General features: G+C 45.2%; 1 protein-coding gene across 3 annotated transcripts in view; it reads right to left on the bottom strand.

Annotated features, from left to right (window-relative positions):
* Window positions 1-14,368, bottom strand: part of LOC137358541 (integrin alpha-7-like) — a 155,073-nt gene that overhangs the window by 33,377 nt on the left and 107,328 nt on the right. For all 3 annotated transcript variants that reach the window (XM_068024485.1, XM_068024484.1, XM_068024483.1), the window contains 8 exons: window positions 13,359-13,447; window positions 11,885-12,012; window positions 9,835-9,930; window positions 5,291-5,352; window positions 2,364-2,539; window positions 1,931-2,080; window positions 1,125-1,237; window positions 88-271 (listed from right to left, as the gene is read on the bottom strand). In XM_068024485.1, the coding sequence (XP_067880586.1) occupies window positions 88-271; window positions 1,125-1,237; window positions 1,931-2,080; window positions 2,364-2,539; window positions 5,291-5,352; window positions 9,835-9,930; window positions 11,885-12,012; window positions 13,359-13,447 (998 nt within the window). The remainder of the gene's footprint in view (window positions 1-87; window positions 272-1,124; window positions 1,238-1,930; window positions 2,081-2,363; window positions 2,540-5,290; window positions 5,353-9,834; window positions 9,931-11,884; window positions 12,013-13,358; window positions 13,448-14,368) is intronic.

Raw genomic sequence — 14,368 nt, forward strand, 5'->3', positions numbered from 1 at the left:
TATAATACCCCAAATAATTGCACTTAAAAATTACAGATTTCCTTTTAAATCACTGGGAAAGCGTGACGCTCAGGATTTCTTTTGTACCTGAGATGATCGGAAGGCAGAGTAGGACAGTGTGTCTGGGAAGCTCGCGATCAGAACGGCCTCATGAGCATCATCTCCATCTTTAGTAGGGCTCCTGCTGTCTGATGGCAAGTTGGTGACCGTGATCTCCAAAGTGATGTCCTTCTGGTCACTGAGGTAAAACACCTGCCTCCCCTGTTCATCTCTGCAATCATGAAGGTGCAGAATCATAACTAAACAGCACGGCCCAACCTTCCTTCAGATATAGTTGCCTGCACAAATTACACTTCCACTCAATTCCTTCTGAATCAGAATACTAATATTTCGGAGCATGCTAGCAGACAGAGAGAGAAAGAGGGGCAGAAAGGTGCCTGGAAACCGGTAGCAATCTAAAGAACATTTAACAATGTGGTCCATTTTGTCCCTTACATTTGTTTAACGTCCGGAATGCAAAGGCAGATGGCCAGGGAAGGTGTTCCAGGTAGGTTGTAGGAACCAGATGTAGGAGTGATTTTTAATGGCCATGTGGGTTGGTATTGTTGGAAGGAGGTCCCTGGGGTTTAACAGCAGGGACCATGAGGCTTGGGAGCATTAAGGGTCTCGGAGAGACAGGAGGAGGGGTGTGGTATTTGTGGAGAGCTCGAAAGAGGGTATCAGGGTCTGGTAGGAATGGGAGCGGGGTGTTGGGGAATGGCAACTCTAGGGAGGTCCTGAGGGTGTGGGTGGAGTGGAGTCCTGAGCTATGAAAGCTCTACGAGGGTGATGCCGGAGTCCTTAATCCCAGGGAAGGCCCGCCGCTGTCCACTTAAGTATCTAATTTGGTTTGGCAGGCCTTCCCCAGAAGAAGCGACGCGGGGCTCTCGCCGGCACTTTAGCCGGTGGTTGGGATCACCATCACCAAGACAAAATCCTGGCCCCGAAGTCGGAAGCCCGTAATGGGGAAAGTGTGACGGCAAGTAAGTGTGACACCAACAAGATGAGTGTGCGATACACATGTCCTTTACAATACTATAGATTTAAGTAAGAATATCTCCCATGTGAAAAGAAATTGCACATACTGTGGCAATTGCTGGAATACGTCATCATCGACCCTGGTACCAAAACTATATTTCATCTGTAGGTTACTCTGACAAATCTTATCAGGTCCACAGCCCTCCCTCAGGAAATTCACCTGCAACCAGAAAACAGGAAACCTGTCAGTAAAGTACAATTTGAGTAGTGACCATTTAAATATTTGTCCAGCTAGGTAACTGTGTTAGCCATGGCTCTGTGAGTAGCATTCTGGCGTCACAGTCAGAAGGTCGTGGGTTCAAGCCCTATTCCAGAGCACAAGATCAAGGCTAACACTCCAGTGCAGTACTGAAGGAGTGCTGCACTGTCAGAGGTGCAATCTTTCACATGAGATGTTAAACCCAAGGCCTCATTGACCCTTTCTGGTGAATATAAAAGATCCTGTAGCACTCAGTAAAGAAAAGCCAGGGAGTTCTCCCCGGTGTCCTGACCAATATTTATCCCTCAACTAACATCACTAAAACAGATTATCTGGTCATTATCACATTGCTGTTTGTGGGAGCTTGCTGTGCACAAATTGGCTGCCATGTTTCCCACATTACAAGAGTGACTACACTTCAGAAGTACTTTGGCTGTAAAGCATTTGGGATGTCTTGAGATTGTGAAAGGTTCCGGAGAAAAGCAAATTGGACAGAAAATAGCTATTAGGCTCATTGAACACTGACCAAGGGAGGTGAACAGCCACAGGGGAAACCTACAAATCAATCCAATTAATTTGTTTTGATTCTGAAATGACTTGACATCTCATTCCCAGTTTTGTGCAGGTCTATGGAAAAGATCCAGGTAATCTTACCTCTTCTCTGAACGTGTTTGAAAGCTGGGCATTTAAGACAGGCATCAGGTGAGCCAGTTGTCGTTCGGCCTGCTTCTTCTTGCGCTTGACTTCCTTGATCAGATAAGTTAACGTCACAGGAATGGGCCGCAGTTTGTCTCTGATGTTCTCCTGTCAAACGAAGGAGTAGTAATCATCAACTTTTCTCTTCTAACTCACCACCTTGTGTCTCACCAGCCTTCAGCTGGTACAGTAGGTGCTAACCTACTTCTAGGCCTCTACAATGTGACATTTGAACTGGTCATTGAAGGTTGACTGCAGCTTTGGCCTTCTTGCCTTATCTGACAACAAGAAAACTGAATGCGCACTGCACACCAATAGACTAGGCAAGTCTTAACCCCCTTTCCATAAATAGATTTCTGCAGCTCAAGTTACCTGGAATTTTCAGCCTTACCTGTAGTTTCATTGTGACGTTGATACAGTTGGACTCAATTTGCCTTCGCAGGATGATCTCACCGGTGTATTGGTTCTCGGGATCACTTGGCTTCCTTTTTAGGAAGGACACACGGGGAGGTCTTCTCCTCTGTCCATCAACCTCAACTGAATCAGCCTCAATTGTAAAACCAAGAACTGTAAAGAACAAGGAGAGCACATTGTACAATGTATCGCAGTGACTATCACAATGAACACAACTGGTCACATACTGTCCAATCAATCATGGAGTGTTTTCTTCAGAAACACCCATTCTTTAACCTGGGAGATGTTATGCTCCCCTCCAACACTGGAGGTTTGTCTGTTCATTTTGAGAAATGCGATGATTTTTTAAAAAAAACAAAATTGCATGTAAAAAGGAGTAAGCAGTTGTTTAAAAGGAAAACTGCATTGAAAGCTGCTTTTCTGCAAAGAATAGGCCACAATGAATTGTGGGCAGCTCTGCAAGGCTGCCTCTGCTCTGCTTCAATGGAGCCTAGCTAGAAAGGAGGGCAGGTCAGGGATAGGGCTGATATTGCAATCCTCCCTCCCATTCATGCCGGGAAAGGAGTCTCACAACTTCAACTCTTCAGTAACATTTTAAATCGATACTTGCAATTAAAAAAAAACCTGGCAGCTTGGCTTTAGACGATAGCATCAGTGACTCATTGTTTCAAACTCCACTCCAGAGATGGAGCATGTAATTTGGCCTGACGGAACTCTTATCCCTCAGATGAGATGTTAAAGCCTGTTTTCTGTTCCACTGGTTTAGGTGGGTATTAAAAGATTCTGTGCCACTATGCAGAGAAGAACAGGGAGGTCTCGTCCCTCCTTCAGAACAGCACAGCCAAAACTCACCGCGGTACCCCTTCAGTGGGATCTTGCTGTGCGCAAAATGGCTGTTGCATTTGCTTGCAGAAGCTTATCGAATTTCACTGCATGTTAAATGCTTTGAGACATGAGATGCATGATAAGGCATAGAAGTAATGCAAAGGGGGAATGCAAAGAGAATACATATTAATGCTTAGGAATTGCATGTTGAAAGCACAGACGGGAAGCACTTCATTGTCTGCGCATAGGTATCAGATGAGCAATTACACAGGCCACCATATGTGTAAGGACTGTAAATAAAAAGGTCTGCGTCTTCAATTTAAATTTGTGTGAGATGTTATTTATTTGGCACCCAATCCTCTTTCTTGTTTTTCCTACAACACAGTAAAAATGACAACAGCACAATGAAAGAAACAAAAACTGGAATTTTATGCATTCAATGTGTCCAATGGCAGCTCTTTGGAAAATGAACACCGAGCTACACCATAATTCATACTTTTCCCCGATGGCAATCTGGTTGGGTGTCTAGTTGCTCATCCCCACCTTCCTCATTCTCCACCTCTTTGGGCTGCTGCTCAGTGATGTCCATGGGGAGGCTTCCATCAAGAGCAATGTGCAAAATGCAACACACTGTCATAATAGTCCCAACCTCAAGTGGTGAATAAGGTATGATCTTCCCCCATCCCACCTGACGAATTCCAAACATCTGAACTGTTGCTTCAAAAGGTCAAAAGGCTGGTTCCATCACCATCCTGGTTTTGGCATCAGCATCTTCACCCTTGCTCGGTACGCTTGGTTGTCACAAGTGTCATGAATGGAGGTAGCCAGGGTCACCTAGATCCATACCTCCTCCATGTTTAGTTCTCCCAATTAAGAAATACTGCTAGAATACGACACCATGAGGTGCACAATTTTGAAATGTGCATTGTGTACCATCTGCAGAGTGATGCAGTAGAACCCCTTTCTACTCGCAGGATCCCAGGATGTTTCTGGGATCATGAATTACCATATTTGAGTAATCACTCCCTGCACACTGAAGAATCCAGCAAGTATGAAAAACATCCATGGGAACACAGGATGTTGCATTTACAGCGGAAGAACTCACCTCTGCCAGCTGCGCCCAGAATAGGTGGTAAAGCTCAGCTCTCATGAAGCACTGCCCCTCAGTGAGATCCCATTCACTGAATCGGGCAAAGTAGTTCCGAGCAGTGGAGTGCAGTTGATAGATAAAGGTTTGAGGAGTCCCTTTCTGCCACGTCATCCATCTGCATCACCATTCTGAAACCAGTCAGCGGGACCCATGTTGACACCACCAGAAATGCATACTGGGCACACATTCCCACTGCAAGTGCCAGCTTGGTTCAATTGGCAGTGATCTCACCACAGAGTAAGAATGTTGTAAGCTCAAAGCCCATCTGCAGAACTTGACCACATAATTTGGCCTGGCACTTTAGTGGCTGCCCCTAGAAAGAATGTTGCATTGTTGGAGAGGCCAGCCTTCAGATGAGACAATAAGCCAAGGTCCTGAATGCCTGTTCCACTGGTTCTAAAGATCCTGTGACACTATTCAAAAAAGAGCAGTGAGTTTTTCCTAGCGCCCTGGCCAACATTTCTCCCTCACCAAAAATAGGTTAACTGGCCATTCAACTTATCGCTGTTTGCGGGATCTTGCTGTGTGCAAAATGGTTGCTGCATTTGCCAACATAACAACAGTTACAACACTTGAAAGTAATCTGTTCCACACAAAGTGTTCTGGGACATTTTATAGAGATGTTGTAAAGAGGTTGATAAAGGCAGGTTCTTTCACTGTTACACTCGCTGTTTTGATCACATGCTCCTTTTATATTGTGCACAGCAGAAATTCAAAAAAAAATTGACCTCAACAACATTTTTCTCAATGACAACCTTTTGCCATTCAACATCATGTCGAAACCCATCGGATTGCGCCAACTGCTCAATTTTCCGCCAATCCCATTTAGCGCATGATTTCCACACAAGTTAATGCATCATGAAATTCCTATTACCACTTTTTTTAAAACGCTATGTGGACAATACGGGCCATTCTGTTGTTGAACTTACCAATCCTGGGGTTGTAGGATTCAGGCTTCGATCTATAAAGGAAGCAGGCCCTGACATCAATACTGTGGGATAGAAAAGACATCGTAAATTAGAACTTAAACAAACACTGAAATATAACCATTAACACTGCGGATCCTGTCCTGTTCACAGTGCAAATAGGCAGCCTGGAATTCAATGGCCGTAGGGAATACCGAATCCAACAGCAATTCAATAGCAATTCAATAGAGCTTACTTTGAATGGTAAAGGGTACCGTGGTCAGTTGCATTGCTTCAATTACAATTGGTGATACTCAGTATTGGAAGTTTGGAGACGACACCATATTTTAAAAGATTTTAGAGAAAGAGGCAATATAGACGTACTTTGAAAGGTTTGTAGATCTTTCAATACACAAAGGGTCAACCTAGCTGTGCTCTTTGCAGACATAACTGCTTTTCAACTCATATTTTGAGTGCGGCGCTTTAAACAAATCACTTTTTTGCTCAATTTTGCGAGGGGGGGGGGAGGGGGGGGGGGGTGGGGGGGAGGTGGAATAGTCCAAGAATGGAGTGAACGAAAGGTCATGTTTGGAATGCTTACTATTTCCCAGCATGCACTGTTAGCACACAAAGTTACCTACCACCAGCATGTGCTCAGAGAATTACCCCAATCTCATTCCCTCTCTCGCTGCTACACTCTAGCCTAGAAATTGCTATTTGAGTGACATGAGGGTGAACAGAGTGTTGCTTTTGTTTGCCATGTGTTAGCAAGCACGCTCGTGAACCTGCCATTTTTCTGCTGTTCGGAGCTGCGATGCAACATGCCCCATAAATGCCCACACAACGGGCGATTCAATGCAGGAGTAGCACCGACCAGTATTAGCCATTGACAGCATTGAGCATCCATTTCGACCCCTGCAATATTGCACAGGAGCCTAGTGTGCCTGTTTACTCTGCGGCTCTGCTGTGCATTGGAGGTTTCAAGGCCAGTTAATGCAGGCTTGATGGTCAGGCGCTGGAAGGGTTTATTGAGGGAGGCAAGACTTAAAAGGGGGAGATCAATTAGGGCAGGAATAGAGACCCCTCGCACCCACCCCCACCGCCACCCTACCCCCCCACCACTCCCCTCTCTCCCAGCCTCAACCTGGTGCAACATGCATGGGAAGAAAATAGCTGAAAAGGCTCAGTGGTGTCTCCCGACCCAACAGGACCTGGAATGCTATAAGGAAGATGATATCAGATTTGATGAACTCTGCTAAAATAAGCCATCAGCATTGATATACACAGCTAGCATCTGTGCAGTACTGGCATGAGAGAACCAGGCAGAAGTTATAACTGGAACCAGTGTTGGCAGCAACGAAACTTCAAGCAGGTTCACGTGGCTTACAAGTCCACTTCGCAGGATGGCGCCTATTCAACTTGCTGCTTGCTGTCCATCACTGAAGCTGTGCAACTGCAGGACATTGTCAGGATTCTATGCACACACAAGATAGCAAAACTATTCTTTTACTTACCAACCAAAATGGCTTGTAACTGGTGGGAACAGAGTTGTACTGCTGGGGGTCCCTGATTGTGTACGAGGAGGTCGCCCTTGATTATAACTGTCTGGGACAGCATCGCAGGAGCGAGGGACAGCAAGACCAGAGGCTTCTCCCAATCTCACGACTAGTATAATAATTCCCCAGTCATCTGATGTTATCCTAATGAATGGCTGCCACACAGGCGCACACTGAACCCAAGTAACATCACTTGGGTATTACACAGTGACGGTAAGGCTGCAACAAGGCTGAGGCAGCGTTTGAACATTTTCTCTTTTCTTAGGAATGGAGGAACAGAGTGAAGATGCATCCAGTGCCCTTGAGCAAGCCTGCACCACACAGCACCCTGCAGTCACAGTTACTTCCGCCAAGCACCAGCACAGCCCTGGTGGATGTAGTTCATCATGCCGAGGAGGGAAGTACAAGGTGAGTCACAATACGCAGGTGAGGACGAGCAATTGGTGATGGCTGCTGAAGTTCGAGACTCTCCTGCCTGGAGGCCCAACATGGTCACTGGATGTGCTGCAGCATCTGGAGATTCAGGCTTCACAGGGCCTTCTTACAAACATAGACAGCCATCTGAGCAGGACCATCTATGTGAGTCACGTGTGTCTGTGCAGAATGCCTGGCAAGGACCAGTGGAGCTTACTTGAGGCAGGGATTCAAAGACCTCATTGCTGTCCAAAGTTCGGCACGGAGACGGATCTATAAGGGACTGTCCAACAGATGTGGCGTGCCTGTCGCAGCCATGCATCAGCTGACTGGTTCTCAGGCCAGGTGCACATTTGAGCTATCAAGCAACCCTGTGCAAGCGACCGTAGATGTGTCAGAAAGTGAGGAGGACAGCACTGGGCATGCCTGGCTCAGACCATCACAACGCACCCTCCAAGTAGGTCCGGGGACATGCACGTTACAGCAGGTTTGTGGTGAAACCCTGCTGACGGCCAGCACACTCACTCCTTCCGAAAGGGAATCACTGCGGAGAACCAGTATGCTGGATGTGAATAGCAAACACTCCATAAAGACTGCCATAAATCACACAAACAACATTCATACACCAGAAAGTGGACTGGATTTGCAGTAATGAAGTTTGAATTCAGTTGCATTTGATTTCAACATCGTGTTTTAGATTGAATAAAGCAGCACCACAGCAAAATATGGGAATAGACAGTGTTTGGACAAACTGCACAGGACAGCGTAGCTTGGGATGGTTAATTTTGCACATGTAGATCGCAGGATTAGGAACTGGTATCACGGCGTGAAGCCATCTTGAATTACTGCCCAGTGCGGCAGTCTTCCTTGTGGCATGGGTGGCTTGGCAGGTCATTTCTCATCACTTGTGCCCTCTAACTTTGGCATCCTGTCCTTCTGCTGCAATGGTGAGGCCTGTTTGCTGGCCAAAGTTACACACCATGCGATCCTGAGACATCTGAAGTGCTGCTTTAGAATCTCAATTGTAAGGTTCATGAATCGTTCTGATTGCAGCACAATCCTCATTTTATCAGCACTCAGCCACTGTCAATGCTTGACGTAAAGATCTCATGAGCCAGGGTTGCACAAGATACCTTTGGCTTCCCTCTCCTTTCACCAATTCAAATAAGGGTGGATTGACAGTGTCTTATTGGCATTTGATTGTGTCTGGAGGTTCTCGCTGAGGAGATGGTACAGCTTTCTTGCTTAGCCCCAGCCTCCTATGCCACTGTTCTTCAATCACTTCCAAGAGTGGTGCTTGCTTATGGTAGACCCAACATGTGGCATTAGGTGATGATATGCCTTGTGTGCCACCTTGTATCATGGGCCACCCTTTCTTGCTCTTGCTGCTTCTCCCCAGTGCTGATGAATACCCATTGTGCACAACAGACTCTCGGCTGTAGCTCAGCTTTGTATCAGATCATCTGTCAGCGCAGCCAAGCAGCATGAGGGTTAAAAACACACCCACTGCGAGCAAGGTGGGAGCCTCAGAAAATGGTGGCACTTGGGATTTAAAGACCTATTATGCCAGCAATAATGGCCGAAACCAGTCTAACGCACATGTTCAGCGCTAAAGTGCCGACAAGCCACTTCTTTCAAACAGCAAACTTGGCAGTGCACGAAAAATATGCATTAACTGCGTGCTCCCCGCTCCCGCTCGTGCACGATTTGCGCAGGTGTTCACTGCGACATCAACAGTAATTTCCAGGCATCTACACACTTGTACCAAGAAGGGTGCTGATACTTTCTCCCATAAACGTAACCTTGGTACTGGATCCCAGTATGAAGTGAACAGGGGCCTTCCTTTATCTTGACTAACTTGTTTGTTCCCCCTCCTTTCCTAAAGGCGATTCCCACCCGATTACCAGAAAACCTGGCTCAGGGGCCGTGAAGCCTATTGTAGTTCCTGATGTTAGTAGACTAAAGGTCAAAGTTGGAACCATCCTGGTCCACGAGGCTGTGCATTTACCCACTGAGCCATTGGGGTCTCTTTTTTTTTTATATTGTATTACATTGAATTTACAGCACAGAAACAGGCCATTCGGCCCAAAATGCTGGTGTTTATGCTCCACTGAAGCCTCCTCCCACCCCTCTTCATCTCATCCAATCAGCATATCCTTCTATTCCTTTCTTCCTCATGTGTTTATCTAACTTCCCCTTCAATCCATCGATACTATTCACCTCAACTACTCCCTGTGGTAGTGAGTTCCACATTCTCACCACTCTCTGGGTAAAGAAGTTTCTCCTGAATTCCCTATTGGATTTATGAGTGATTATCCTATATTTATGGCCTCTAATTCTGGACTCCCCAGCAAATGGAAAGATCTTGTCTACGTCTACCCTATCAAACTCTTTCATAATCTTAAAAGACCTCGATCAGGTCACCCCTCAGTCGTCTCTTTTCATTTTTCCTTTTCGTGACACTTAAACGCAGAGAGAACCAGCATCGGGGTGGTTTTGATCTAATTTCCTTTTAAGAGCAGACCGTTTGTCCCCTGCTCCCCAACTTCAGGGGAACATGTTTTTAGATTCCATTGTCCCTTTGCGATTGATTCTTACCAGATCCCTGAGACACGTCTGCAGTTCTCTAATTCCAGATCAATTTGCTGGGGTTTGATGTAAACCTGTTTCGTCACATTAATGACAGGGCATGCTCTGAGGAAAAAGAGAAAGATTCAGAAATGATGTGGGGATACGGACACTCTGGCTTGACCACAGTCTGAAATCTTATTTATTTTTTAGTTAGAATTTCTCAATTGTCATTATCGTGCCCTGTTTCACCATCTCATAGGAGTAAAAATCCATCACAGACTCAAAGCCAGCATGGGTCCGAAGCAACAGGCCTGAGGATTGTTGGAAATTGGCCCCTGGGCCTCCTCTGAACAACTGGGATGACTGATTGCCCTCTAAGTCCCGTGAGGAGAGTATTGAGATGTCTGTGCTGTCGGGGGACACGCTTCTGCTCCTCAGGACTGTGTTTTTAAAAAGAAAGTGTAAAATACTTACTTTCACCCTGTCCCATTACCATCCCCTTTTGCTTTGTGCATCATCCCTTTTGTCATTTAATCTTTCCGGCTTTCCACCCTGTCACAGACCTTCCCTTTTTTTCTTTCCTCCCCTGCTCCCTTTCTCTGTCTTATGGTGGCCTAAAACCTGTTTCATCTCTGACGTGTTCCATTTCTGATGAAAGGCCATCATCCTGAAACGTTAACTCTGTTTCTCTCTCCGCAGATGCTGCCTGACCTGCTGAGGATTTCCAGCAATTTCTGTTTTTATTTCAGATTTCCAGCACCTGCGGTATTTTGCTTTTGTATCATTAATTTGCTATTTGGGTGCCGTTGAAAATGATGCAGTTTGATTTACCTTATAAATTTTTGCGTCAAAAAACATTTTTAATTGCTATTCACTCCCTCTATCGATGCCCCAGCTGTATGAAGAATCACAGCCGCCAACCCACATACTGCGACTCCATGCCACATTGACGCATCAATGCTCTCCACTATTTAAGCTCTTTGTTACTAATGAAGTATTTATAAAGTAGGTTGATGCTATATGGTTGAGCAACCACATATAGCTCTCAAGCAATGAGGCACAACTCATTTGGACTTTGGGTTCAGAATCAAGCTATCAAAAGGTTGGATCCTTCAAAGCTGAATCACAAGTTAACAAAGCCATTAGGTAAGAGGCAAGTCTCTATTAGACTAGGAGACTCAGTTATCTGCATATCCACCACGAGGTTTCCAAGGATAGACTGTCAGGAAATTGGATGTTCAGCCACTACTAGGCTACAAGGGTGTTTGCAGAACTATGAGGCGATGGACTAGTAGCCAAGATATGTCGCTCTGTTTATTTTCTGTTACTCTTTCTCAGGGTCTCATAGTTTTGTCTCCAATTTTTTTTCTCTTTTCTGGTCTTTTTAGGCAATACATTCAGCTCCCAAGCTTTTACCAAAGACATTACTGAACCAATATCGAGGAGCTGCATAGGAATGACCTGATATCTACTTTCCTTTTAATTTTTTTCTTCCCTTCCTTCTTTGACAGATAGATGGCTGGACATCGGAGAATCAAGTCTGCTTCCCCCTATTCTGTAGCACCATGTGTTGTTCTAAAGATGATCCCTGATACAGCACTAGTATCATTTGTTTGAAGGGAAAGACGCATTCAAATGTCCTGCAATTGACCAATAGGTCCTTCTGAATATCCAAATTCTGACCTAATTTGTGCTATTTCAAACTTGATGCCTATAAGGGACCAGCACTGAACCAGCTCATTTCATTTTATTTGGTGTAATAGCAAAAAAGAGAGGCACCTCAGAACAAAGTGACCAATATGAGTCAGATCCTGTTACTTTAAAATGTACAAAGTGTGATTTTTACAAGTCCAATAAACATTATCTCCGAAGAATTATACCCCTTTCCACTCTCTGGTCGCAGGATTGACATAGACGAAGGTGGCACACCAGTTCATTGGATCTCCTCCTTCCAGAATATCATTATTACAGCAACCAGTTCTTTCTTAATTGAGTCCTGGCCTCCACTGCTTTTTCCAGCCATCCACTCCAGCTGTTGAGCACCCTGTGTGTAAGGGAAGACTTTGTGAGGCCTCACCTGAACAAAACCGCAGAGTCTGAGAGCGATCCGACCACCATATCTGGGTAAAAATTATCATCGATGTCTAGTCCTCCGGCTATGGAGTATCCAAATTTTGTCACTCCGACAGTTTCTCCTTCAATTATCTAAGAGCACAAAACCACAGTTCAACAGTACAAAAGAATCAATTGTTTGAAGTACAGACTGAATTCTGAAATCACGTATCCCCTCAATTCACCCATATTCTCATCTTCTAGTTACCAAATAGAGCTCATTCCGCCTCAACTCGTAAAGCTTCCCTGAAACAGCTAACTCTACAACCAGTCTCACCACCTACTGGGGTTATTTTTGACTTTAGCCAATAATACAAATCGATCGCTACTGAATCAGCCGCCCATTATACATCTCTCCTGATTTAACCTTGATAGAAATGAGAATCACAAGAGGTGGATAACGATCCAATATCACCCGTTTTACACTTTTACCCAAAGTTAAAATTACCCCATTGAATGGAGACATATATTGCCTCTTCCCAACTACATAGTTAATAAATTATTGACACCAATCAGTCCAATTGTTCCTCATGAGTGTTAACACTGGAGACACAACATTGTGGACCCAATACCAAAAGGTACCAATCAGTAAACATTGCAGTTCCACTGCTGCACTGTTCTTCCCCCTTCCTCACCCCGATCCACTTTGGTGAATTTTCTTCTCCTCAGAGACAAGGATCTCCACTACGGAATGGAACACTTTCTCACTCTGAGCACCATGCACTCCAAGGCAGGGTAAAGCAAGGTGCACTAACCCCAACAGCAGAGAGCACTGTGTACCTGGAAAATATTTCCATTTCCCATTCTTGTGGCCTCTGTAAGCAGGATTATGGGACAGATTTCTCTCGATCATGCTTTCTGAGCGCAGGAAGGAGAAGCGGGCAGGGAAGAGTGCCTGCCCACAGTGCAGCCCACCCGATTGCCAGAAAATCAGATAGACTGTGTTACAGGTAGTCAAACCTCCCTGCTCCATTTACACACTAGTGGAAAATCTGGCCCTCTGCATTTCGTACCAAGTTAGGAACAGCTTTGTGCCATGACCTCGCACTTGATTAAAACTGGTTCCAGACTGCCGCAAACCCATTTCATTTGGATCCTTACAGCAGGCAAAGAAAGTAGAATTTCATCCCATTTATCTGGACTAGATTTAAAACAATAGTCCCAGAGGTTAATGGAGGCTATTCTGACCCCCCCCCCCCCCCCCCCCCCACCAGTGTGCACCACCCTGGACCTGTGGAAATTTGAGAGATACAGTAAATGATCCCACTTGGAATATTGGAATTGTCTCCAGTCTCCAAAGATCTCAGTCATGAGCTTGCAATATCAGTTGACTCAGCCAAGTTAGAAACAGAAGCTAAAACTATGTATGGGATTCTGAAACCTTTCATAAACAGAGACTGTAGTTATTTTAATTAACTATGTACATTCCTGATAGGTACCTGAGCCGGTATCACATTAAGCCCGAAGTTGTTTCCATGGTAGATGTAGACCTTCCCATGTCCATCATAGGGAGCCCCAACAGCAATGTCTTACAAAACAAGAGAAAAAATCAGCTCAAGCAAGTACATAACATGCTCACTGTCTCAAGCTGGTAGAATCAGTCAGCAACACTTTGCTTTTTTGAAAGTTCACAACTATATGTCTCAACCAGATTCACTCTGGAACTTGGCAGCTTGGAAACTTTTTCCACTGGTGGGGGTGTCTCGGACAAGGGGACGTAACTGTAAAATCAGAGCCAGGCCATTCAGGAGAGAAGTTAGGAAAGACTTCTGCATGCAAAAAGTGGTAGTCGCTGCTAACTCAATTAACAAGTTTGAATCTGAGTTTGATAGATTTTTGCTAGACAAGGTGTATAAGGAATATGGAGCCAAGGCCAGTAAATGGAGTTAGGAGACAGAGAATAGCCTCCTCCTGTTCCTATGTTTACTCACCATCCTAACAGAGGATTGTCCTCTGTGATATGTATGTTCCTTCACTTACAACTTCTTGTGGCTGGAATCAGTGAAGGCATCACATGATTTGCAGTTGCTCATTCCCTGCATCTTCCATCACTCCCATTAAGGAATGTTGACTGTCACTTGAGTTGTATTCCACACAATGGCAAACAGGGGGCCTTCACACTAGCTACAATTTGTCTTAAAGGAGAAAGTGATGCACAATCAATGACAGAGTAGTGCTCCAGCTCGTGGAATCCCCCAGCCTCCGACTCTCTACAAGGAGGAAGCGCTGGAACAGTGGGGGACGGAAAAGTGGGAGGGGAGGGACCAAGCGCAGGTTGGCAATGAAATGTCAGTTCCTGCATTGCACATATTATCTGTCTTCACAATACATTGTGAATGCTTGAACCTATACCTTGTACTGAAAGCACTGTGATCACCATGAAGCTCATCCACCCCTGCTTAACTCTTCTGGGTGTACAAAAGTAACCAGTTGGGAAAGAGCACTCAGA

The sequence above is a fragment of the Heterodontus francisci genome, chromosome X (genome assembly GCF_036365525.1).
Source record: "Heterodontus francisci isolate sHetFra1 chromosome X, sHetFra1.hap1, whole genome shotgun sequence".
In the NCBI taxonomy this organism is placed as follows: Eukaryota; Metazoa; Chordata; class Chondrichthyes; order Heterodontiformes; family Heterodontidae; genus Heterodontus; species Heterodontus francisci.